The following is a 25,431-nucleotide window of genomic DNA, read 5'->3' as shown; positions in this document are numbered from 1 at the left end:
TCATGGAAGACACCGCTAGTGATCACTTTTCTTCATTTTCAAATCTTTAAGTTTTTCTCCCTAAGAAGCTAGGACATTTTTGGAAGAGTTAACATGTATGTGTGTATGTATGTATGTATGTTGGGGGTTGGGGGGGGTATTTATGTATCACCAATTAGACCAGATTGTGAAAGCCTTCTCTGGCATGCTAAAAAATCTGGGCTTTACTCTGTGCAATAATAAGGTTCTGAAACAGGGAAGTGACATGATCACTTTATATATTAAAGTGATCAATCTAGTATCAGTGGAGGATAGTTTGAGAAGAAAGAGATGGAGGTTGGGAGTACAGTTAACAGGTTGGTATAATGGTTCTGAAAAAGAACAACCAGGTGATTCAGTAAGCAGATAAGATGGAGAGTTTAAGGGGTAAAACATGGTATTGGTTTAAAAAAAAGTTTAAAACCAAGGTTAAAAACACCCACACTTGGCAAAGCATTAGGTTTAGGAGTCCAGGCATAAGATGTATCAAAACTACTTAAGGTTTCTAGCTTGTAGCTATTGTTGGAGTCTGGGAATACAGGAGGATCAGTAAGTTCCAGAAAAATAACTTTGGTTTTAGACATACTGCATAAGAGAAGATCTATAAACTTTCAGTAGTAACATCTAACAGATAGTTGAAAATATGGGTGGGAGTTAAGGAGAATGGTCAGGGTTGGGAATTAGGTGTTAAAGCCAAATGAATAGATGCATTACCTAGTGAGTAAGTAGAAAAGAGGGTGGAAAGTGAGTACTGGCAGAAAGGAAAAGGAGCTTATGAAGGAAGCTGGAAAACAGTGGTCACCGAAGGAAGAGCATAATGGAATAGTTCTTTCCCCTGACCCTTCATTCTACCACTTGGGACATTTATTACTGCAAAGGTTTGTAGGCCTAGTCCAGTGAGACAGAATCCATGATCAACAAGTTAGTCAAAGCAGATTTGTTACTGACAGATAAACAGAAAAAAAAAAGAAAAAAAGAAAGAAAAAGAAAAGAAAAGAAACCAAGGATTTGGTCCAGCAAGGCTCAATACAACTTTCCAGGGCAGATGGAATCTTGTCTGCCTGTGTTCCATGTCACTCTGCAGCTGAGAGACCCTGCAATCGCTCTGCCATGGGTTTTATACCCTGAGCATTTCTGGGCTCACACAAGGATTGTAGAACACAAGGATCGCAGAACACCCTGTTCTAGTAGGAACAAGGGCATAGTTTGGGTTGTTCTGGACAGTTCCTCCTTATCCCAGGACATTGCATTCTGTAAGTGACAAGGGAGAAAGCTGGGTTGGCCAACACTGTCCAGGTACCTGTTCTCCTAGATTAGCACTCACTACTTTTTTGAGAACTATTTAATGATATCTGTCTCTTAACCAGCTGCATTTCCACTGCATAACTCCTCTAGCGTGGGGCCTTGAACATACCTGCCATTCAATGCATTTTGAGTAAATTAATGAAAAGAACTATGAAACAAAAAGGACATTAGAGAGAATTGCTAAGCCACATAGGAGAAACTGAGAAAAAGGTCTGCTAGAAATGTCTAAAGAGAAACATCAGGCCCAGCTAGAAAACTGTGGGGTTGGGGTACAGACACCCCAGGGAGGCACCAATAAAGATGGGGATAAACAACAACTAACTCAATTCTCCAGCTGTCAGAGTCTGCTGGAGTGATGGTGTCAGCAGGTGGCCACAAGCCAATGAATTGCTTTTTAATCACTTGTGTAGTGTAGATCCTCGCAGGGAGGCTCCCTTAGAAAGGAACTAAGGCTCCTCCTTCTGAGTCTGCCCACCTGGTGAGATCTTTGATTGCCCAGAGTATTGATTCATTATCACCAATGAAGATGGACTGGTATCCAACTCACCAGGAAACTTAAGTTCCTACTTTTGATTTCACCCTTGTGAACAAGATTATTAGATTCTTGGTCAATGTAACAATTTACTCACCCTCTATTTCCTTTGCCTGTTCTGTTACCGATTGATGCCCTTCTCACTTTATAGTCATTGTCACTTCAGAAAGCAGATATGAAGATAAAGAAACTTTATGTTACATCATTTTACATTCTTGGCTTCATAATTAAAAACATCATTTTAAAGTAGAGATTTTATATTTGTCGGTTGCCAGCTTTTCGGATTGTTGCATTGTTCAAATGTTAACTTTTGGTACTTTAAAAAACTATTATAATTTATTTAACAATCTAGGAAGTTCACAGTCATCAGCAATTCTGGTGCAATTTGAGGTGCAGCTGGGAATTTGAGAATCTCTGTGGAGCTGTTAGTGTAGTGACCGTTGTATGTAACATATATGCATATATATTTTTTTAAAGACAAGGTCTTGCTCTGTTACCCACTCTAGAGTGCAGTGGTGTGATCATAGCTCACTGCAACCTTGAATTCCTGGGCTCAAGGGATACTTCCACCTCAGCCTCTTAAGTAGCTGGGACTACAGGTGTATGCCACTGCACCCAGCTTATTTTTAATTTTTTTTGGAGAGACGGGGTCTCACTCTGTGGCCCAGGTGGGTCTTGAACTCCTGGGCTCAAGCAATCCTCCCACCTAGGTCTCCCAGACTGCTGTGATTATAGGCTTGAGCCACAGCATGCAGCTTACATGCATGCTTTTGATAGCACATGTGAAGAGATTTCTCTAAAACTGACCTCACTGATTTCATTTTCAGCCAGCTGACCTGGGCCACTCAACATAGCCTTTATTGTTATTGATGTTACTGCATATTGTCTTTTTACAATAACTTTGTGACCATTAGATGATATCAATTTGACATACATGGCATCAGGGCCTTCACAGTCACCATAGGTTTTTTTCCTTCCATCTATATGTTCTTATCAAATTCTACATTGCTTCACCAGGAACTTTAGTAGTTTCTTGTCAGCCCCACAGCTGCTGCAGCTGTGTCCATGTGCACTGCCACAACCACTACTCCAGGGCTGCCCCCCTACTCCCAGCTGCCTGCCCCCACGGGTTCCTGACTTTTGGTGCTTTATCCTTGATTTCTGCCACATTAAAGCCATAGGAGCCAGGGGTGGGCTTGATGCATTCAGGTGACATAGTCCGCCTTGGATGAGAAATAACAAATTCCACATTTTATTCTTTTAGCAAAGGAGCAATAATGAATTAACTTTTTAAACATTCTTTATTTAACACTCATGATCCTAAGTATGGTGGAAAACATAATAAACATTAAAGCAACATTTGCCAAATATGTCAAATCTCATCCCAAACATCAATGAGACCAAATATTTTAAATTCCTAGCAGATGGTGCATTTATTTAGAGGTTCCCATCCTTTTTAACTACAGAGATCTCTTTACAATGTCAGACAATTTAATGGATTCTCAGAAGAGTATCTGAAGTTTTAATGAAAATTCTGATGATTGAGAAAACATCTGATGAAAACCTATTATGGATTCGGTAACTCCTTTTTTTTTTTTTTTTTTTTTTTGAGACAAGGTCTCGCTCTGTCACCCCGGCTGAAGTGCAGTGGCACAATCTCGGCTCACTGCAACCTCCACCTTCTGTGTTCATGTGATTCTCCTGCCTCAGCCTCCCAAGTTGCTGGGATTATAGGCGCGCACCACCATGCCCAGCTAATTTTTGTATTTTTAGTAGAGACGGGTTTCACCATGTTGGCCAGGCTGGTCTCAAACTCCTTACCTCAAGTGATCCACCTGCCCATCTCAGCCTTCCAAAGTGGTGGGATTACAGGCATGAGCCACAACGCCCGGCCTCAATAACTCCTTTACATGAATTTACGAATAATTAATTACAACATTGTAGATTGTTACACTGTTTGTCCACAGAAAATCAAACCTCCTGGTTCAATTTCTTGCCACATTAATTATGGACTTTACTGTGTTAGCACTGTGACCAAGGGGACATCAGTAAACTTGACACAAGCAGTGACTTGGTAAGTACTTGCACACTGGGGTTTGCCTTGGAACCTGGCTGCCATTATGTGAGGAAGCTGATCTAGTCTTCTTGAGGATGAGCCATCAGCCCAATCACCAGCTTCTCTGCTGACTGAATGCAGCTATGTGAATGATCCCAGACACAACCAGCAGAACCACTTAGTTGATGCAGAGAATTCTGAGAAATAAAAAATCATTGTTGTTTTAAATCATTAAGTTTTGGTGTGTTTTGTAACACAGTATAGATAACTGAAATATAATGGCATTTACGGAATTTAAAATACGGCAGTATATAAATGAATAAGTGAATACTTTTTCACTCATTCATTAATAAATATTTTTTCCAGGGCCCAGTAAAAGCACATTGTCCAGTCTACCCTAAAGGCTAGCTTTGCACAGAATCTATGGACCCTTTATAAAAATTCTGTGGCCTCAGAAAATCTGAAACACACAAGTAGAGAAGGAAGTCCCAAATTTGAATAACATTCTATATGGAGCAATTTCTTTTCTTTTCTTTTCTTTCTTTTTTTTTTTTTTTTTTTTTATATGGAGTTTCTCTCTTGTTGCCCAGGCTGGAGTGCAACGGTGCGATCTTAGCTCACCGCAACCTCCACCTCCCGGGTTCAAGCGATTCTCCTGCCTCAGCCTCCCAAGTATCTGGGATTACAGGGATGTGCCACCACGCATGACTAATTTTGTATTTTTAGTAGAGGCAGGGTTTCTCCATGTTGGTCAGGCTGGTCTCAATCTCCCGACCTCAGGTGATCTGCCCACCTCGGCCTCCCAAAGTGCTGGGATTACAGGTGTGAGCCACCACGCCCAGCCTTATACAGAGTAATTTCAAAGTTTAGATGAAATCCAGAGAACTGTATAACAGGAAGAGAACCATGTGTAAACTGTGGACTTCAGTTAATAATATACTAATATCTAGATTATAATTAATAATGTATCAAATTAGTTAATAACAGAAACTGTAATAATTTAGCTAATGTATCAGTATTGATTTGTTTATTGTAACAAATGTACTACACTAATGGGAGATGTTATTAGTGGAAACTGCTGAGGTATCAAGGGAAGAGAGGGAGGGGAAGTCTATGGGGACTCTGTACTCTGTTCAAGTTGTCTGAAAAAATAAAACTGCTCTAAAATTAAAAACAACAACAACAAACTAGACCCACCTTCACCCCCCAACAACAGGTCTATGATGCAAGCCAACATATGACTTTGGTAGTTTGAGCACTGGTTCATAAACACTGAATTGTGGTTTTGTACCTGCCTGAGCAAATCACTTTTGCTTTGCTCTACTATTTTCTGTACTGTGAGTTCTGGTCCAAGCAGTCTGTGTTAATATGGACCTTTACAGCTTATAAAGTGCTCTTCATTTTGCAAGTTCTTTCGTGCACATTATCTCATTAAACCTTGCAACAATCCAGGGAGATTTTTTGCTCCAGGTCCCTTGGTGCAGACATATCCATGAAGGGTCAGTGCAAATCTGTCGCCACTGCTAGACAAAGGATTTTGAACACAGATCTTTCAAGTGGTTGAATGTTTTTATAAACTTGGATTAAAGATGATGCCCTCATAATCTTCAATCTCATAAAGATGAAGAGTGACATATTAATAATACAATTGAAAAGGTGATACTCATTTACACATGGAATTAATGCCTTTTCAATTCGAATTTTAGGTCAATTTCTGTTTTGTTCTCTGGAAGTTTTAATTAAGACAGAAAAACTTTAATATGTTGCACCCTTCACAATAACCATTAAAGATTTGGATTTTTCTCTTTTTGAGGCCCCTGTTCCCCCAGGGATATTTTAGCAGGAAGAATGCAATTCAAAGATTTCCAGATGTTACTTCTTAGATGTGTTTCAGCATGCATCTATAAACCATCTCGTAGCAGCAACAGCTGGATTGGGTCCAAACATAAATGTTCATGCAGGTAAAAGGGTATTAACAGAAAAAATTGAACTGATCAGTGGTTTGTCAACTAAGTTTGTGATACTGTTTAATCATTTGTTGAAATGATCTCTCAGTAGCCAAGACAGGCTTTCAAAATTCTGCAGTCAGGCTTCCTGTATGCTTGAGGGGGTTATTCCTCACCTGTATTATATTCCAAATCTATGGCTGAGTCAGAAATTATTTGTATTTATTTTCAGAGGATATTTAAGTGGTCTGCAGTATTCCTAACATTGCATTCACATATTAAACATGCTTGCAACTTCATGCTCTTTCCAACCAGTGAAAGAAAGGGCTGTCCCTGAAATGTGCTGGGGAGCAGGGGTGAACACAATTAGTGGGTCTCTGGAGTGTACACCTTGATCTTTGAGCTTCTTCTGACTCAGGAAATGGCAGTAAACGTAAGCAAGGGGCAAGATTCCCACCTCCTCCCTTTGTCCCTGGAATGAAAGATTATATCCCTCAGTCATCTGAATCTGGGACCTCCAACAGGCTAACATCATCTCATTAATTCAGCTCCTCTTTTTTTTGGAAGTTGTGATAATTATGCCAAGAGCTGAGCTGAACTTTTCCTTGCTATAGATCAAGTTTTAATTCTGCAAATTAACAAAAATGAAGACAATTTATAGAAAGTATTAAAATTAATAACAACTTTTGCAGGAAGAATATTCAATCTGCATTTTAAAAAAGTACTTCCAAGTACCTGAAAAGTAGTTGATTTCCCAATTTAAAAACGGTAATAGCAAACATTTATTAAGTACTCACATGTTAGTTATTTTACTAATAATTTATAGAGTATCTAATTACCACAGTGAACCTATGGGTTCTCTTATTAATCCTAATTGTATAGACAAGAAAACTGAGCCATAGGGCATTATGATATGTGCCCAAATGAACAGATCTTGTAAATGACAGTTGAAATGGGATTTTAAATGAGGTGGATTGATCCTAGATCACAGACCCTTAAACAATTATTCAATTATAATATCACACAATTATTCTCATTAATTCATTCATTCAACAGAAGCTTCTGAAGTACTAGAGAGTCACAGTTCAATACGGCTCAGTCCCTCCTCTTAAGAAGTTTGCAGCTGGTGGATGAGACCAGCAAATAAATAAACAATGGGAAGACAGAACAATACATGCAACAATAGATAAATACATAATGTGTGCTGTGAAAGTACCAATGGGGTTGGTCAAATCAATAAAGAAGGCTTCTGAGAGAAAAATTAACTTTGGGAGGAGTCTGTGATGGTTATAAAGAGAAGAGGGGAAGGGCTTAGTAGGAATGTGCAGAAGCATGAGATAGCCATCTGGGAGCTTCCCTGGACTTTCCTATCTTATTTCCTGTGACTTTGAGTTTTATTCATTCTGTAATCTGGGGAAGAAATAGGAGGACTTTAAGCAGGAGGGCAGAGGGCACAGGTGGAGACAGGATCAGAATGTATTTTAGAAGAAAGTATTTGGAGGCTGGGTGTGGTGGCTCATGTCTGTAATCCCAGCACTTTGGGAGGATGAGGCGGGTGGATCACTTGATATCAGAAATTTGAGACGAGCCTGGACAACATGTTGAAACCCTGACTCTACCAAAAATACAAAAATTAGTCGGGCATGGTGGTGTGTGCCTGTGTTCCCAGCTACTTAGGAGGGTGAGATGGGAGAATCGCTAGAGCCTGGGAAGTTGAGGCTGCAGTGAGCTGTGATCATGCCACTGTGCTCCAGCATGGGTGACAGAGCAAGACCCAGTCTCCAAAAAAAGAAGAAAGCATTTGGATAGTTTTCTGGTTGTTGTGAGAATCCAGGTCAGGTGTGGTGAGGGGCGGAATTAAAGTAGTGGCAGTGGATGTGGGAGGGGTGGGTAAGAAAGAGGAGGAATAAACAGGTCTTGGGACTTGCTGACTGTGGAGCAGAGAGGGTGAAGGATTGGGTGGTTCAGGAGAGATGTGTCTAGGAGGAGCCACTCATTTCTGGCTGGAGCAGCTGCATGAGTGGTAGATGCCTCTCTCTAAGACCAACCTCAAAGGAGAGTGAGGAGAAGGAGGTTTGGTGGAAAGGGGGTGCATTCATTATTTGGTCATGGCAATTTTCAATTTTGAATGTTGTCTTAGTCCATTTTATGCTGCTATAACAGAATACCTGAGACTGGGTGATTTATAAAGAACAGAAATTTATTGGCTCCTAGTTTTGGAGGCTGAGAAATCCAATAGCAAGGTGTTGACAACTGGCAAAAGATGCTGCATAATTCCAAAAAAGAGAGTGATAGAGAACGTTCCTTTTATGGGAGATCCACTACCACAATAATAAATTCTCTCCCTTGATAATAGCATTAATCCGTTCATGATGGCAGAGCCCACATGGCCTAATAACCTCTTAAAGGTCCAACCTCTTAATACTGTTGCAATGGCAATTAAGTTTCAACATGCATTTGGGAGAGGACAAACTTTCAAATTCCAGTAAATAGGGCACTGAGTAAGCTAATATTTTATAAAGTGCTTAGAACAGTGCCTGCCACATAGTATATAAGTGTTTGCTGAATAAAAGTTGAGCTGTCCAGTAGACAATTAGATTCCACCCAGGAGAGAGGCCTGGAGATGGAGACATGATCAGGGGCTCATCAGCATAAAGATGGTGGTGGCCACATGGGCCTATAGAGAGGTGTCCAACAGGGCTGTGCTGCATAAAGAGAGCAGAGGACTGAGGACAGACCTCAAGGCTATGCTCTCTAATGAAAGCATAGCCCCAGGGACATGGGGCTTGGCAATGAAGATCAAGAAGATGGCAGTGAAGTGAAGCCAAGGCCCCAGAGCCCAAGGAGTCCAACACATTTCAAGGCAGAGGAGATGGAGAGGGAACACACAGAAAGGTGTGAGGAGAAATAGGAAGAAGTATTGTTTCAGAAGCAGGGCAGGAGGTGATCATAAGCAAAAGAAAATAATTAATATTATCAAATGACTTACAGGGCCAGATAAGATACAGGCAGAAAATTGCCTGTTGGACTGAAAAGTATGGAGAGCATCAGTGAACCTAATGAGGATAGCACTGATGAAAGGGACAGCAGTAAGGAATGAATGAAAGGAGATGAAATGGACACAGATAAGTTCCTCAAAGAGCTTGAATGTGGCATAATAGAGAGTGAAGACAAGATTTGGATGCAGATGTAAGATTGAGGGAGGTTGGTTGGTTTGCATTTTTAAGATAGAAGAGTCTTGAGCCTCTTTATTGGCTGAGGATTAAGACAGGAGATGGGAGACTGATTGAGCGAGGGGGCAGAAGGGGATGGGACCCAGAGTTCAGTGGAGAGATGAATATGGCTGGCAGAGGAAGACCCCAGAAAGGAAGACAGATGCCAATGGACCAGTGGTGGCCTGAAGGAAGTTGCCTGTTGGACACCCCATTCAAAGTAGCTTGCTCAGGTCTTATCTCTACAACAGCAGTTCCTCATGGGATAGTACTACCAATCTTTCCTTTTGGAAAATCTCTCCACTTGTTACTGTTATACAGGGATGGGCTGGTTCTCCTCCTCCCTCTCAGAATGAGTTGGTTCTACCTTCTCCTCAGTGCTTCTTTTGACCTCCCAGTTCGTGGGTGTGCCCTGAAGAGTCATCCTTAGCAGTGTTCTCTATCTCAGCATTCTCTTTGGATAGTGGTATTCATGCTTTCAGAGTTACCTACCACTTCCCAGATAGCCTCTCCACCGGAATCTCCCCATATTTAGTTACTTCTTTCCAGCCTACTTTATGCTTCACTCCAAGATTGACACATTTCAAGTGTTCGTACTAGGCTTTTCCCTTGCTCAGAAATTCTTGGTGACCAAATTCAACCTATGCTTCCAAACCCACTTTCTACCACTTGGGAATTCTGCCTGTCTCAATTATCAGTTCAGGGTTCTTTGCTCTCGTCACCCCTCTTGCCTCTCACCATCCCTATCCTTAGTGCATTTTAGCATGATAAGGAATCAAAGCTATGAGAGGCAATCAGTTTACTAGGAGAGACACCAGCTTGCCTGGTAGAGGCTGCTCTTTAATGAAAGCATAGCTCCAGGGACATGGGGCTTGGCAACGAAGGTTAAGAAGGTGGCAGTGAACTTAAGCCAAGGTCCTAGAGGCCAAGGAGTCCAACATGAAGGAGGAAGACTAGAGGGGAAAGAGACCTCCCAGTAACTCTTTGAGGGAAAGGCAGCTCTACTCCAAGGTAACAGTGAAGAAATGTTTGTTCTGACTTCTGGATACCTAATATACCCATGGTTGACAACAAGTTAGGTCTTTCTGGAAATGGACTACAAGTTTGTATTTTCCACCATGATGGGTTGTATCAGTAGGACACTCCCGCCCTCTAATTAGACTGAACAGCTCAGAGTGTCCTATACACACTCCAGGCCCCCCTCCTTCTGTGTCTCTACCCATGCTGCTCCCTTTTTCAGGCCTCTTTCACACACTGCTGTGCTCTGTCAATCCAAGCCAGCTTCAGAAGCCAGCTCAAGTGGCAGCTGATGCCAGCTGATGGATCACTGTCATAGCCCAGGGGTCGAATTTAGTATGAAAGTGAACAAAGTGTGTGGCAGTAGGCTGGGAGTGGGAGAAGTGGTCTGTTACATATTTTGAAAGATTTAACAACCAAATGCATCTTTGATTGGATCCCCATTTCTAAAAATGTTACAATATATATTCTGGAAATAATTGGGGAAGTATTAACATGAACTAGATAATAAATGATATTAAGGAACTATTAATTTGGTTACTGCATAATATTGCTGTAATTACATAAACAATGACAACTTTTAGAGATGCTTGATGAAGCATTTGGGAATGAAGAACCATTATGTCTGTAATAGTTTAGCAAACAGATATGCGTGTGTGTGTGTACATGTGTACATATTATACATACATATATATGCATTCATATTATAATATGCCAGAGTGCTAATAATTGGAACTAGCTAGTAGATTCTTCATTATGCCATTCTTTTTACTTTTCTGTATGTTTAAAAATTTTTATAATAAAATTTTAAAATGAGTAAAGAAGTGACATGAGACTTCTTGGCTAGGTAGAGTCAAGAAACTAGGACTAGGATGGCCTGAGTCCTGCCATCATGCCAACAGAGTGGTTCTTGAGCTTGGGTGCAGGCCCCTCACCTGTGGCGATGCTATTTCTCTTCTTAATGGTGAGAAGAGAAAATGAAAGAGGACATCTTCATTTTTTTTCACTTCGGAAATTCATTTAATATTTGATAAAAGCTTGCTCTGTTCCAAATACATCCACACATACTCACTTATTTAATTCTCACAATAATTTTGTGAAGTGATTTTTGTTCTTGCTATTCCCATTTCGTAAGTGAAGACAATGAAGCCCTGAATTTCAGTGATTTTCTTTATATCACAGAACTAGTACATGGCAGAGTGAGATTCGATCCCGGTTCTGCAGACTCCAAGTCTTGGATCATCCTAAGCCCCTGCATTGTCCTTTCTGAAATTATAAAGATCAAAGCCCTCAGGCCAGAGCTGTAAGCCTGTGGAGCTGGTCCTTGAGTGGATTCATGGGAAAAGCCCCTACTTGGGCCATCCCAAGCATCCTTTGGGTATGATACTTTGCAACAATAGACCATCAGACCTATCTGGAGGACCACAGCGTTTCCTTGCTTCATCACAGCATCTCCTGAAATTGAGAGTTTGCCAACTGCAATGTATAAAAATGTTTGATGAACCCCTGTAGAGCCACTGGGTCAGCATGTACCACACAGGGACTCCTCTGATTGCACCAAGGAGGAAGTGCTATCAGCGATTTCCAAAAGCAGCAAGGAAATCCATCTGCAGTTGGGAGTCAGGTTCTCATAAAAGAGTGATTTCTGAATATGAGCAGACAACAGACACCTGACCACATAAGGGGGGAAACAGACTTTTAGGCAGACGTTGAGTTGCGATGTTGGGGAATGATGACTGATTAGTGAACCACAGAGTGGGACATGCTGGGCTCCTCAACTGAAGCAAAGAGGAGCCGTGAGGCTGGAAGGTGAACCAAAGAAGGCGGGAGGCATGAAGTGTCAGGATCTATGAACATCTGGGGATGCTTAATAGAGAGGAAATGTAGACCTCCCACACGGTAGCACTTTTATGAGCTCTGATTATACACTAGGGTACAGAAAAAAATAACAGAAACTAGCACACTGGTAAATAAGAAATCTTCTTGATCTGTAAAACATGCTGCTTTCTCAAATCTTTCCCCTTCACACAACATATTTCAGAGGCAAATGATGCTGAGTGTGTCAATGTGACAGGAAGGAAACTAAGTGGGTATCTAGACATTGACATCTCCTGAAGGGCCAAGGCAGATGGCAATGCCCCAGCCAGCTTAGTGTCCTGAGGCACTAAGGGGAGTGATGGCCCCAGTGTTCCTTCGGGAAATCTGCAAAAATGTAATTCTGATCTTTCACTCTCAGAACCAGCACATGAGTTGGGAGGGCAGGGTGGGAATGGAGGGTGAAAGATGAAGGGGAGAGGGAGCAGGGCCTCAGCTTACTCATCCACTCACTCTTCATTCATTCATTCATTCATTCATTCAGTACAATGTGAAGGTGTGTATTCTGGAGTCAGGCACACCTTCATTAAGATCTAAGGCCTACAGCTTGAGAGCTCTATGAACTTGGGCAAGTTACTTAGTCTGTTTAGACCTCAGTTTCCTCCTGTGATAAAAGGAAGTCCCTGACTCATGGAAGTATAATGAGGACTAAAATTCACCGCCTAGTAACATAATAACACCACTGGGTCTGGCAGGTAATGGGTGACCAACCAACATATGCTACAATTGTTGCTGTGTCTTTCAATAACCAGGTGACCAGCTCTGTGCTAGTTGCTCAGTGTATGAAGACGGTGGACTTGGAGACACAATTTTACCCTCCACTTGTGGAATGACACCTTGCCAAACTTTTTTTCCAGACCTATATTTTTCTTCCCTTCTATTTTTCTTCCCACTTTCCCATATACAGAAAAGTTCATGAATGAAACAGAGAGAAAAGAAGACCTATGGTCAGAGAAGAGATGAGAAAATAGAAAACTTCTAGCATTCTATTTGTACCTGGCACACAGTAGGCACTTGATGATTGAATAAATAATGTGCTCCCAGGGACCAAATTTTCAGGAGAATGAACACTGTTACCTAATTTTCTTGGTGTTTTCATTAAAATGAAGTCACTCATTTGGAATTCAGGGGTTGTAGACTGATGGCTAATGGATCAGTTCTGGCCTAGCAACATGTTTTGTTTGATCTGCAAAGTATTTTAAAAATTGGAAAATGTCACATAAAAACCCATGTTTCTGGCTTCTACTGGAAAATGAGAAAATCTGGCAACCCTGGGCCTGCATTCCCCCACAGGAATGGTCAGAGGGATTGAGGGAAAGGCTGCCCGCATTCCATGGGACTTTCCCTCCCTATGGCCTTGGGCACCACTGCGCTCTAGTGTATTACAGCCTCCTGTGGCTAGGGCACTTCCTCCTGCGTATGTATTCCAAGCAAGGCAGTTTCACTGGGTTGTTTTGGTCATCTTGTGAGGGATTGCAGGTGAGGAATGTGGAGCAGGGAGGCCTCCTGGCACAGCCCTTTCTCAGCCCCACACTCACTCCCAGCCCTGTGCTCCTTCCCGGGGGCCTCTCCGCTTGGGCTTTGAGCCTGGATGACTGACTGAGATTTCACTTTCCATCCAGATATGTTGGCCCCATGTCAACACCGCTGACACCACCCTTCCTTTATGATTACTCCCCTTCTGGGCAACAAGAAAATGATTGAATGACAATTATTGTGGCATCTGATACAGGGGTAATTTCCCTCTGGTTAGCAAACCACATGATGGAACATAACTGCAGATTCTTTGCATACCTTCACCATGATTGAGAGTGATCCCACAGCCACGGCTTTACTGATTCTGAGATCAGAGCATTCAAAGCGAAGACAGAGGGTGCATCACCCTCCCGTAGTGCTGTGGCCTTCAAGCTTGCCCTGTCTTTTTGTTATCAATGATCAGTAGTACACTTTTATTTATTTTTTTCTTAAATGAACTCCAAAGAGACCTGATGAAACTAGAGCTTACCTTGGTCCTGTATCCTCGGATCCCAGGAGGCCCAGAGAGCCCAGAGAGCCCAGATGGAAAAACAGTTGCCTCGTCTCTTTTACAAAAGGGGGCCTGAAGAGGGAACGAGACTTCTCCAGGCTCATGGAGGGAGTGAGGGGCACGGGGCACTCAGAGCGGTCTCATTCCAGGTCTGACGCCTTTCGCCTGTGCCTGCTGTCCTGAGTGATAGTCCCAGAGTAGCACCAACAGCCGGACCTCTGGCCTGTGGCTCCTGTGGAGCAGACACAGCCTTCACTTTGCAACATTTGAGCCAGGTCCCTGTTTGGCTGAGTGACAGCACTTTGGCAACCATCACTCTGAATTTCCGGTTTCTGGGTCTGTCAAGCCTGCTTTCTGCTGTCTCCACGGGGCAAGCAGCCTCCTCAATGGCTCCCGGGGATCCTGCCGCCTTTGCATTTCCCTCCAACACTGTCCCAGGGTTGGTCTGTGTCCTCACATGGCAGAGAGAGGAAACAAGCTCTCTTGGGGAGATATTACTTCCACTCAAGCGGGCTGTGCCCTCATGACTTCATCTTATTCTAATCACCTCCCAGAGACCCTGCCTCCTGCTATCGTCACATTAAGGGGCAGGGTTTCAAAATGTGAATTTGGGGGGACACAAGCATTCAGACCATAACAGGCATCCTTAGGAAAAATTCGAAATACAAGCAAAAATTTAAATGTTTGGCTTCCTACGGCTAAAATATGATTCTGAGGACATTAAGGGAAAGTTGGAATTAATCTGTGTTGTTTACAAACATCAGAATTAACCAAACCATTGTGTGTATAAAATACCTGCCTCCCACCACACATACACATAACGTTTATCAGGGTTTTTTTTTGTTTTTTGTTTTTTTCCTTTTTAAAGAGCTGCATATGGAACCAAAGATAATTTGTTAAAATTGAGATACAATTCATATATCAGAAAATCACCATTTTATTTTATTTTAATTAATTTATTTTTGAGACAGAGTTTTGCCCTTGTTGCCCAGGCTGGAGTGCAATGGCACGATCTTGGCTCACTGCAACCTCTGCCTCCTGTGTTCAAGCAATCCTCCTGCCTCAGCCTCCCAAGTAGCTGGGATTACAGGCACCTGCCACCATGCCTGGCTAATTTTTTTAATATATATATTTTTAGTAGAGACAGGGTTTCACCATGTTGGCCAGGCTGGTTTCAAACTCCTGACCTCAAGTGATCCGCCCACCTCACCCTCCCAAAGTGTTGGGATTCCAGGCGTAAGCCACCGTGCCTGGCCGAAAATCACCATTTTAAAGTATCCACTTCAGTGATTTCTAGTGTCCTCATTATGTTGTGCAACCAACACTACTATCTACTTCTACAACGTTTTTATCATTCCAAACAGAAACCTCACCCTTGTGCCTCCTTCCCACCATTCCCTGGCAATCGCTACTCTACTTTCTGTCTCTGTGGATTTCCCTATTCTAGACATTTCATGTAAATGGAATCATACAATATGTGGCCATTTTGTCTGGCCTCTTTCACTTAGCATAATGCTTTCAAGGTCCATTTGTGTCTTAGCATGTATCAGTACTTCATTCCTTTTTATTGCTGAATATTTCATTGTATGGACCGACCACATTTTGTTTATCCATGCATCAGTTACTGGACATTTGGGCTGTTTCCATTTTTGTCTATTTTGAATAATGCTGCTGTGAATATTTGTGTACACATTTTTGTGTGAACATATATTTTCAGCTGTCTTGGGTATATATCTAGGAGTGAAATTGCTGGGTCATAGGGTAATTCTAGATTTAACTTTTTGAGGAACCACCAAACTGTCTTCCATAGTGGCTATACCATTTTACATTCAAGATGATTATTGTTAATCTAGCAAACAGTTTAACAACTGGAAAAAAATGAAACATTAAACCATGCATAAAATTGTGACCTAGAAAAATTTACATCATATATTCAAGTCTCTACTTTTGACTTTTCATCATTTACTATGTGGCTTAGCATTGCAGACTTAGGTCTAACAGTTGTAGTTGAGCTTACTAGTTGTATCCTGATAACCATTTTTCCCTTTTTAGTAATCAATTTCTTAATTTTAAGCTGGTCACTTCACTGCCCAAAACAACGGTAACATTTTTTAGCTTCCCATGCAGCTAGTATGGCCATTGACTAAGTTATGGCAAATGACATGCAAGTAGAAGTTTGGTATGTGTCGTCTAAAAAACGCCCTCAAAGGAAGGAAACATGCCCTTTCTCCTCATCCTTACTCCTGCTGGCTGGAATGCAGATGGAATTGCTGATCTCAGGCTGCCACTCTGGACCCAGTGGTGGAAACATTGTGCTAAAGAGGACAAAGCAAGAACACTGCAGATGCCTGAACCCCTAATAGAATTCACTAGCCACAACTTGACTACCTCTGGACTTCTTCATGTGAGTGGAAAATAAATTTGTATCTAATTTAAACTTTTATTATTTGGAGTTTCTGGTTATACAGCTAAACTTAATCCTGAATGACCAAATTCTTAAGGAGTAGTGGTTAAAAGTACAGTTATCTGGAGACTAACAGACCTGAATTCAGATCCTTGAAAGTAACTGGGTATGGTGGTATGTTACTGCAGTCCCAGTTACGCAGGAGGCTGAGGCAGGAGGATCTCTTGAGACCAAGCGTTCAAGGCCAGCCTGGGCGACATAACAAGACCCCCATCTCTAAAAAATAAAAATAAAAACAAGTCCTTGAAAGCCTTCCCTTTCCTTCTACTCCCATTCAATCACAGTCCTATGGTTTCATCTTCTTACTCCCTCTCAAGTTTTTCATTTTTTCCATTTTCACCACTACCCCCAAACCACTACTATGTTCTTCTGGGCTTTTAAAATAGCTGGCTATGTGGTCACTCATCTCCAATCTTGCCTCTCTTCAATGTGTTCTCCACACAGCACTTAGTGTGATCTTCTTAAACTATGATCTGGCTCCTATCACTTTGCTTAGAACTCACCAATGGCTTTCCATTGATCTAAGGATAAAGACCAAAGTTCTCAAAGGCCTCGCAAAGCTGCCCGTTTTCTCTTCGGGCTTGTCTGGCTTTAGGCCCCTACCCTTCTGTCCATTCCAGCCTCACTGGCCTTCCTTCAGCTCCTTTAATAGGTTGTGCTGTGTCCTACCACACGCTTCGCACAGACTAGCCCCTTGGCTGAGATTCTCTTGCATATTCTGTACCCTCCTGATCTAGTTAACTCCTGGCCACAGTATAGACCTCCTAAGAGAAGCCTTCCTTGAGCATCCTGGTTTGTGTCTGTCTCCTCCCTGCACAGGTCTGTGCAGAATTCTGCTCACTATTGTATCCAGCACTGGTCTGGCATACAGCAGGTGCTCAAAGAATGTTTGTTAAATAAATCAATATATGACACCCACCATGTCTAGTTGTATGAACTTGGCACTTAATGTCTCCGTTCCTCAGTTTCATCATCTGAAAATGGATGCGATGACAGTGTCTACCTCCCAGGGTTCTTGTGAATATTAAGTGAGAAGATGCTGGTGAAGTGTGCTTAATAAATGTTAGCCATCATCATCACTGTCACCATCACTAAGGGTTCTCACTAACCAGGTGTGAGCAAGATGGTTGAACAGAGAGTAAGAGCACCATTTGAAAAGACAAGGAGACTTTCTTCTCCTGATCTCTCAGGGTTACAGGGGATAAAACCATGGCCCCCTGCACATGCCACAGGGAGGCAGAGGAGGCACGTGACTGACACACATGTTTATGTACCTGTAACTGATATGAGATTCTTATCAGCCATAAAGACCCCATAAGAAGGGTAGATATTAGAGAGACAATAAAATCTAACGGGGAAAAGTCAATTAAGTTCATTCAGGATTAAGTTCAGCTGAGTGTAACTGTTTTCTGTTGTCAGAAAAACCTGAATTCAGACATAAGCTCTGTCAACCCTAGAAAGTCATATATATCCCCCTGAACATCAGCTTTCTCATGTGTGAAATGAGGAGGATAATATAACTTACCTGATAGCACTGTGTTGAGGATTAAATGTGAGAATGCTCCATTGCCTTGTGTATAACAGATGCTCATAAACAGCAGCCAGTGCTAGCTACTGGCGAAGACCCCAAGCACTGTCCTATTTGATGAGCTTGCTCCTTTCCGGGGTGATAAGGTCAGGGTGGTGGGCTGGGGTGCTGGCAGGCAGTGTTCAGGGGCAGCAGCAAAGGCTGTGTCCTGAGCAACACCTCCAACCTAGGCAAGCCAGGTGAGGACAAGCCACGTGAGGTCTCTGGGCCCTGATGTCCCTGGGACCCGGGCCAGGGCCTGTGCTGAGAAGGAGAAGGAGAGTCTGTTGGTAAAGGTGGCCATGCAGGTGCTCATCCCACAGGTGGCTGGCCTCTGCCTCGCTGAGCAGTACTCATCCCTGTGTTTGAGGCCTGTTCACAGGGCCATTTCTTGTCACCTCCCCTAATTAAGGTTCATTCAGTCCCAACACTCATTATTTTCCTCCATCCCCCCACTCCCGCTTCCTGATCTTACCAGAACCAGTAATAAATTCCAACAAAGCTGCCCCTCTGCTTTCTAGGTCTTGTTCCTGTAGGAAGGAGGGAGAAGACAGATGATGAGGAACAAATCTAATAGAGATTCACAGACCTATTCTGTTAGTGGGGACAAGACAGGAAGACCCCCTCGCTCCCTCCACTGAAGATTTTCACAGAGCCTGAAGCATCCTCCTGACCTGACAAGCAGCCCTGCTGATGCGATTTGCATGTTAAAAAATTATTAAGAATTTCGAGATGGTGATAGCAGAGCATTGAACCAAACGCAGGGCCCTTCTAAGCATAAGACCCTGTGGCAGCTTGCAGGTCATGCCCAGGAAGCTGGTCTTGCCCTGCAAATCTATATTAGTGCAGCTGTCAAGTGAGGCTGCCAGAGAGCTTCCCTGGGAGCGGGAACATCCCCTGAGCTGTGCTAATGATTGGAATGGCAGTGGAAGGAGTGAAGGTGGAGGGTACTCATGGGCAAAACTCCTTGGAAGGCAAAGCCTAAGTGTCTGCATGCCCATTTGCCTGAAGGGCCCAGGACTGAGCCCTCATGTGTGCCACCTTCCCGTGTGGGTGGCATGTCCTCATGGGCATCCCCATTTATTATGGTGGGGTGGGAAGAACACAGGCTCTGCTGCTTAGCAGCTAGGTGAGACTACATCGCCCATGGGGATTCCCTTTCCTGGCTGGTTTTTTGTAGTCTGTTATTTTCCTTTATCCCAGCTGAAATCTTTTTTCTCCATCTACTTCAAGAAGGAGGACTCTGAACATTCCACAGTTACAGAGGGCAAGCCAAACACAAGGCACATTCTGTACTGCAGACAGAGGATGGGGCACCTGATGGTAGGTGATATGGTTTGGCTGTGTCCACACCCAAATCTCAGCTTGAATTGTATCTCCCAGAATTACCACGTATTGTGGGAGAGACCCATGGAGAGGTAATTGAATCATGGGAGCTGGTCTTTCCCATGCTATTCTCCTATAGTGAATAAGTCTCAGGAGGTCTGATAGGTTTAACAGGGGTTTCCACTTTTGCTTCTTCCTCATTTTCTCTTGCTGCTGCCATGTAAGAAGTGCCTTTAACCTCCCGCCATGATTGTGAGGCCTCCCCAACCATGTGGAACTGTAAGTCCAATTAAGCCTCTTTTTCTTCCCAGTCTCAGGTATCCCTTTATCAGCAGCATGGAAACTGACTAATACAGCAGATTTAGGAATGCTACCTCCCACTCACTCATATGCTCCCTCCCCTCACAAACACAGAGATCACACACACACACACACACACACACACTCACTCTCTCTCACTCTCTCTCATGGTTTTGACTTACACAACTCTTCTCTGGAGACAAATCACAAGACCATTTAAAAAGAGAAAGTCAGAAGATGGTATGGAGTATAAAATCTTCCTTTCTGGGACAGCTCTCTTCCCATCTTCCCCCACCAAGTCTTTGTAAAATTCTACCACCACTCCCAAAAAGAAAACTAAAAAAATGAAACCAACCAGCCAAAAGTTCCAGACTTTCTCACTCACGTGCTCCAAACCTTGGGGTGGCTGGCTGGGGCCTCTTGGAAGGAATGTACATCTAACTCCTCCATCTGGGGATTGGCCCTAAAACGGAACTTGTGTTTAAGCTGAGGGATTAAAATCTTTCCGAAATACCTGGAGAGATCTGACGATGTAGGGGCTGCATCCATGTGGAATATTCACAAGACATTACTTCACATGGATCACAACAATTTTCAAGTTATAACCAAAACCAAACACCCAATCGTTAGTCACAGTATAATAGTAAAGAAAACAGAAGAAGGCCTGCTAGCTGCCCAGACAAAGATCGCATTCAACTTTCTGATCACACATGTTGAAATCTTCATCCTCTCATAACTCTTGAAATTGCCTCAGCACGTTATGGGGCCAGGGATCACTCCCTCTGGAGGCTTAGACAAATAGCCAAGTTCCTTAGGTGAGGGTCATCATTGGGTTTGCTTCCTACCAGATGGTTTCCAACTGCCTGGATGTCATCCCTCCCACCTCCTCGCCTGCAGCTGAAGTGACCACTCTCGCAGCCAATTCCACTTTGTCTCTTATAAGCCTCACCCTTGGCAACTCTCCTAAGAAAAGTGAAACTTGACAATGGAGTTTAAATTAAAAATAATTAGCAATAAAAAATCAAGTTAGGAGGCACATAGAAAGTGCTTGATAAGTACTTGAATGAATGAATGAATTTACCCCATTAATTAAATACTTAAATTTACCCTATTAATAAGAAAAAAAAAACCTATATTGCAAGGTTTTTTGAAATTTGTTCCTTGGAACACCAGCTCCAGAATCAGCCGGTAGGTTTGGTAACACTACAAATTTCTGGGTCCTTCCCCAGACCCACCCAATTAGAGCCCTTGAGGGACATGACTTGCTAACAAACTGCTCACAAACTCCTCAGGGAATGTCTTGGTTAGCAAAGTTTGCACAGCAGTGACCCACGGGCACTGTAGCCTCATGAATTCTGAGAAAAGACTGTCAGTCAAGGAGTTCTGCCATCATGATTAATGTCAAGTGGTTCATTTCCTTGAATAGTGGTCTGGGGAAATATTAATAGATACTCACTTCAGTTTGTGGGCTGGTTAAATCAAAAAAAGAAAGCCTAGAAGAGCCAAAGGACTCATAAAAGCAAGTGAATGAAATACGCAACTTCGCTTTTTCAGTAAGAGAGAACTCAGTGACTGCTAGTACCCAGAGGAAAACAGATGATGTTTAACAACATGTTAAGATGGTGCCTGGTTAGTGGTAATTTCACAGAGGACTCCTGGTTTTACTGCCTTCTAGACAGCAGGCAGAGAGCAGGGGTGGGGGAACTTGCTTACAAGAAAGGATATAAAATCACTCATTTTACCTCAGTGTGAATTTAAAACGCTTAGTCCTCAAGGGTGTTTTCACCTTAATCCTTATTTATAATTGTGAATAGAAGTTAGTCCCTGCTTGAAAAGACGTAGACATCACTGGTGTTAACCTTAAATAGCGAGATTCAAAGAATATGATTGGGGCCAGGTGTGGTGGCTCATACCTCTAATACCAGCACTTTGGGAAGCCGAGGTAAGAGGACTGATCAAATCCAAGAGTTCAAAACAAACCTGGGCAACATAGTGAGACCCCCTCTCTACAGAAAAATTTAAAAATTAGCTGAGTGTGGTGGCAGGCACCTGTAGTCCCAGCTACTCAAGAGGCCGAGGTGGGAGGATTACTTGAGCCTGAGAAGTCAAGGCTGAAGTGAGCTGTGATTATACCACTGCACTCCAGCCTGGGCAACAGAGTGAGATCCCATTTGGAAAAAAATATATGATTCAGAATGGAGTTTTTTCTAGTGCAAAGCTTTAGGATGGCCACTTGGAAACACCAACTCCAAATGAATGGGGTCAGCAGTCATTTGGAGTAGAGAAGTGGAGAAGTTAAGGTTTCACTTATGTAGGCAGACAGAGAAGTTCCAGCAAGATTGCATTTTCCATATAAGACCAGTGCATACACCACAGCAATTTGATTGGTTGCAGATTGCTACATTCCAACGAAGATTACCTTATTACTCCATGAGGAAGGGCAGTGATATGAAGGGGTCTTATCTCTGGTGCCACTTGTTCTTCCTAATTATTTACAGAAATGAAAGGCAGAAATTGTAGCTACTGAGTACATGATTCAGGCTGCATAGCCACATTCCTCCCAAGGCTCAGAATAATGAAAAGTTCTAACAGCTTTATATTTGAATTATTTTAAGTTTGAATTATTTAATTTCTAACTGGGTAGGATGAGCAAGCATTTTGAGATGCAAAGGGACAGATTGTTCCTTGTGGCCCAGAGGCTAGTGAAAAATAGAAAAGACCTATCACAGCACTTATCATACAGTACAGTTGAAGGAGAATATTCTACTTCCCCTCAAGATACACTTCTTTTACATACTTTGAAATGTCTGTTCATGTTACTGGTGGCAAATATCTGAGTCTCATGGCAGGTATCTGACTTACCGGTGGCGAATCCATATGGGTCTGCAGCAACCTCAACTCTTGCCTCCTCAGAAGAGAGAATTCGACTGAGGGGAATAGCCGGAAAAAGAGACAAAGGCAAGTTTCAGAGGAGGAGTGGAAGTTTATTTAAAAAGACCTTAGAACAGGAAAGAAAGAAAAATACACTTGGAAGAGACCCAACGAGGCATCGAGGTCAAGAGTGGTGTTTAACCTTGATCCCAGGACTTTATAGGCTGGCCGACCTCCTGCTTCTCACGTCCCCCTTTCCCATGATTCTTCCCTTAGGGTGGGCTGCCTGCATGTGGAGTGCCCTCCTTATGCTTGGGAAGTGAGCACACACAGTGTATTCAGGAGGTTGTACCAAGGCACATCTCAGGTCTTCTTCTCTTTTCTGGTGGACTGCCCCCGGAAGGTCATGCTCTGCCATTGTGTCTCCTAATCTACGTGTCTAGACTCATTCACCCAATACCTGAGATTTTATTGGAAGTTATTTTTGCTTCTCCCTGGTGCCTGCTGCCAAATTATCATTTGTAGAGAAGCAATGTGCTAATTGTTGAATCATCACCTGACATTCCTGGTGGGTTGAGGAGAGCCCTCTCCTGCCCAGTTCATGCCTGTCTAACTACCTGTAACATTCAGAGGGTCTGCAAACAGAAGCAGCTCTGTAAAACTGTGTGTTGAGGCAGTGATTTGCATCTGTAGAGAATCTACATTGATGCAGCCAGGCTTTGTCAGATCTAGGAAAGATTGGCCAAGAGTCTGACACTTTTAAAAGCCTAAAATAAACATTTACCATCTATTCTTTCTGAGGGCTGAGGCCTGTGAGGTTTCATCTACAGAACAAGATCACCTTTGCTAGCCAGGCCTCCTCTTCTCCCCCTCCTGTAATTTGTTTTGCCATGATCCAGACACCTATTATTTCTGTAACCTCGACATGGCATAAATGGGTCAATCATTTGCCTTTTTAAGAGATCTTATTTTGTATGATGCCTATAGCATGTTAATAGATTTGTGTGCTTTTTCTCATATTAGTCTACCTTTTGTCAGTTGATTTTCAGCGAACTTTCAGAGGATGAAGGGGACTTGGCCCCTATACTGTATTATAATAATCTGTTTATTTGTCTGATGTCCCATCTTTGGTATAGCCCTTAAATGCAGAAATCATGCTTTATTTATCCCTATTTATGTTTAGTATCTATAGAATTGGCATATAATAGGCGCTCATTAAATATCTGTTGAGTGAATGAATAGAGCAGTGATTAAAAGAATGGAGAGGGGTAAGGGGATAAGCCAACCAGAACATGACTAAAGTATCAATAATCTAATCACCTTGAACTTAATCAAAGGCTTAATGGAGGGTTGCCAAGAAGCAATAACTCTTGGAGGTGTGAATAGGAGAGACGTGTTCATAAAAAGCAATGAGTCCTTTCTATACCTGCAAGCCTTTAAAGACAATATGGCAGCTCTTAATTTTGCACATAAAATACATGGAATAATCATTTGAAATAGATAGTGATTTTACTGTAATATAAAAACCATTTGGTGTATTTTTAATGAATAGAAATGAAATTCTAGGCAGGGCGTGTTGGCTCATGCCTATAATCCCAGCACTTTGGGAGGCTGAGGCAGGATGATTGCTTGAGTCCAAGAGTTCGAGACCAGCTTGGGCAACATAGTGAGATACTGTCTCTACAGAAAGAAAAAAATAAAAGAAGAAAAAATTCTAAACCATTAATTATCCTGTGTGGTGAATTGGCTATTGTTCAAAATGGCCAAAAGAGTAGCTTCTTCTCTTCTCCTGAACATATTATACAACCCCTTTTCCCTGGCCATAGTTGCCTGTCCAGAGATAGGCATGAACAAAGCATAATGAAACAGGAAGTTTTCCTTGATCTCTTCTCAAGCCTTGTGACAGGGGTGCCTCACTTACTCAGCCCACAGCTCTCAACCTCTCATGGGAGGGGGAGCATGCAGGTGAGCAGGTACAGAAGCTGGAGTGAGCGCTTTTGCGTACTGGAAGGAGCAAAACTCCGTGTAGCCTCATGGCGTTGGGTGTCTACGGGACTACCTGTTACCCCTGAAGCACCAGAGGGAGTGTGTTACAGTGCTCTTTTAGCTTTGCTGTCTGCAGACAGCTTCAGTGTTTAACAGCTCAGTGGACCCTCTGCTTTTTGACGAGGGCAGATGGTTAGTGTGACAGTTTTCTGTATCCCAAGCTCTTGTCTGGTGTCCAGGAAAAACCAGGTTGCACAAATTCAAGGATAGTAAATGTGGGGGATTTTATTGCTGATGGAAGTGGCTCTCAGTGAGAGGGGGAGCTGGAAAGGGGATGGAGTAGGAAGAAGGTATTCTTCCCCTGATGTCCCAATGTCAAGTTGTCCCTCTGAAGTGAAGCTGCTTCTCTCTGATGTCAAACCAGAGTCTTCAATGTCCAGCTGCTTCTCCTCTTCTCCACTTCTCTGCTCTCTGCCAGTGGAGCCTGGGGTTTTTATGGGTACAGGATTGGGGGTGGGGTGGTTTTGGAAAAGGCAACATTGAAGCAGGAAAATGGATGTAAAGTTCTCACTTTGGTTTGCGGTTCCAGGCCTGTGGGTGGGGTCCTGGCCAGGGACCCTGCCCTTTTCTGCCTAGAATTTTTCTGTCTCCTGTTCTCATCACTAAGATGGACCAATGGGAGCATCTTCCAGAAATTACTTTGTGAGCCTCAGATCTCTGGGTGTAGAGATGTCAGCCTATAGGATGACTGTATCACAGTGCAAAATAAATGAATGCCAACTTGCAAAGGAGCTTGATGGGCAACCCTGGGGCCCTTCTGTGGCAGACCAGGTCTCAAAAAAGCTGAACAGGCAGGACTCCTTAACAACTGTTTCAGCACTGACTGAATGGTTAGGTTAAATATTAAAGGCTGAGAGAGCCAGAGTCTTT

At 42.8% G+C, this 25,431-nt stretch overlaps 1 protein-coding gene and 1 long non-coding RNA gene across 2 annotated transcripts in view; both read right to left on the bottom strand.

Annotated features, from left to right (window-relative positions):
* Positions 1–2,195: 2,195 nt before the first annotated feature.
* LOC101125987 (elongin-C-like) lies at positions 2,196–2,833 on the bottom strand. The gene is made up of 2 exons (XM_019038365.4): positions 2,623–2,833; positions 2,196–2,317 (listed from the first exon to the last, which is right to left on the bottom strand). The coding sequence occupies exons 1-2, from the start codon at positions 2,789–2,791 to the stop codon at positions 2,196–2,198; spliced, it is 291 nt and encodes a 96-aa protein (XP_018893910.2). The 5' UTR covers positions 2,792–2,833.
* A 12,118-nt stretch (positions 2,834–14,951) lies between these two features.
* LOC129529471 (uncharacterized) overlaps positions 14,952–25,431 on the bottom strand; it is a 28,450-nt gene continuing 17,970 nt past the window's right edge. Inside the window, exons 2-4 of the long non-coding RNA XR_008674999.2 lie at positions 18,494–18,548; positions 17,977–18,282; positions 14,952–16,667 (exon numbers count right to left, since the gene is read on the bottom strand). This is a non-coding gene — a long non-coding RNA (uncharacterized lncRNA). The remainder of the gene's footprint in view (positions 16,668–17,976; positions 18,283–18,493; positions 18,549–25,431) is intronic.

Source organism: Gorilla gorilla, chromosome 1 (assembly GCF_029281585.2).
Source record: "Gorilla gorilla gorilla isolate KB3781 chromosome 1, NHGRI_mGorGor1-v2.1_pri, whole genome shotgun sequence".
Lineage (NCBI taxonomy): Eukaryota > Metazoa > Chordata > Mammalia > Primates > Hominidae > Gorilla > Gorilla gorilla.
The sequence above is the reverse complement of the archived record's forward strand: the minus strand, read 5'-3'. Positions and strand labels throughout refer to the sequence as shown.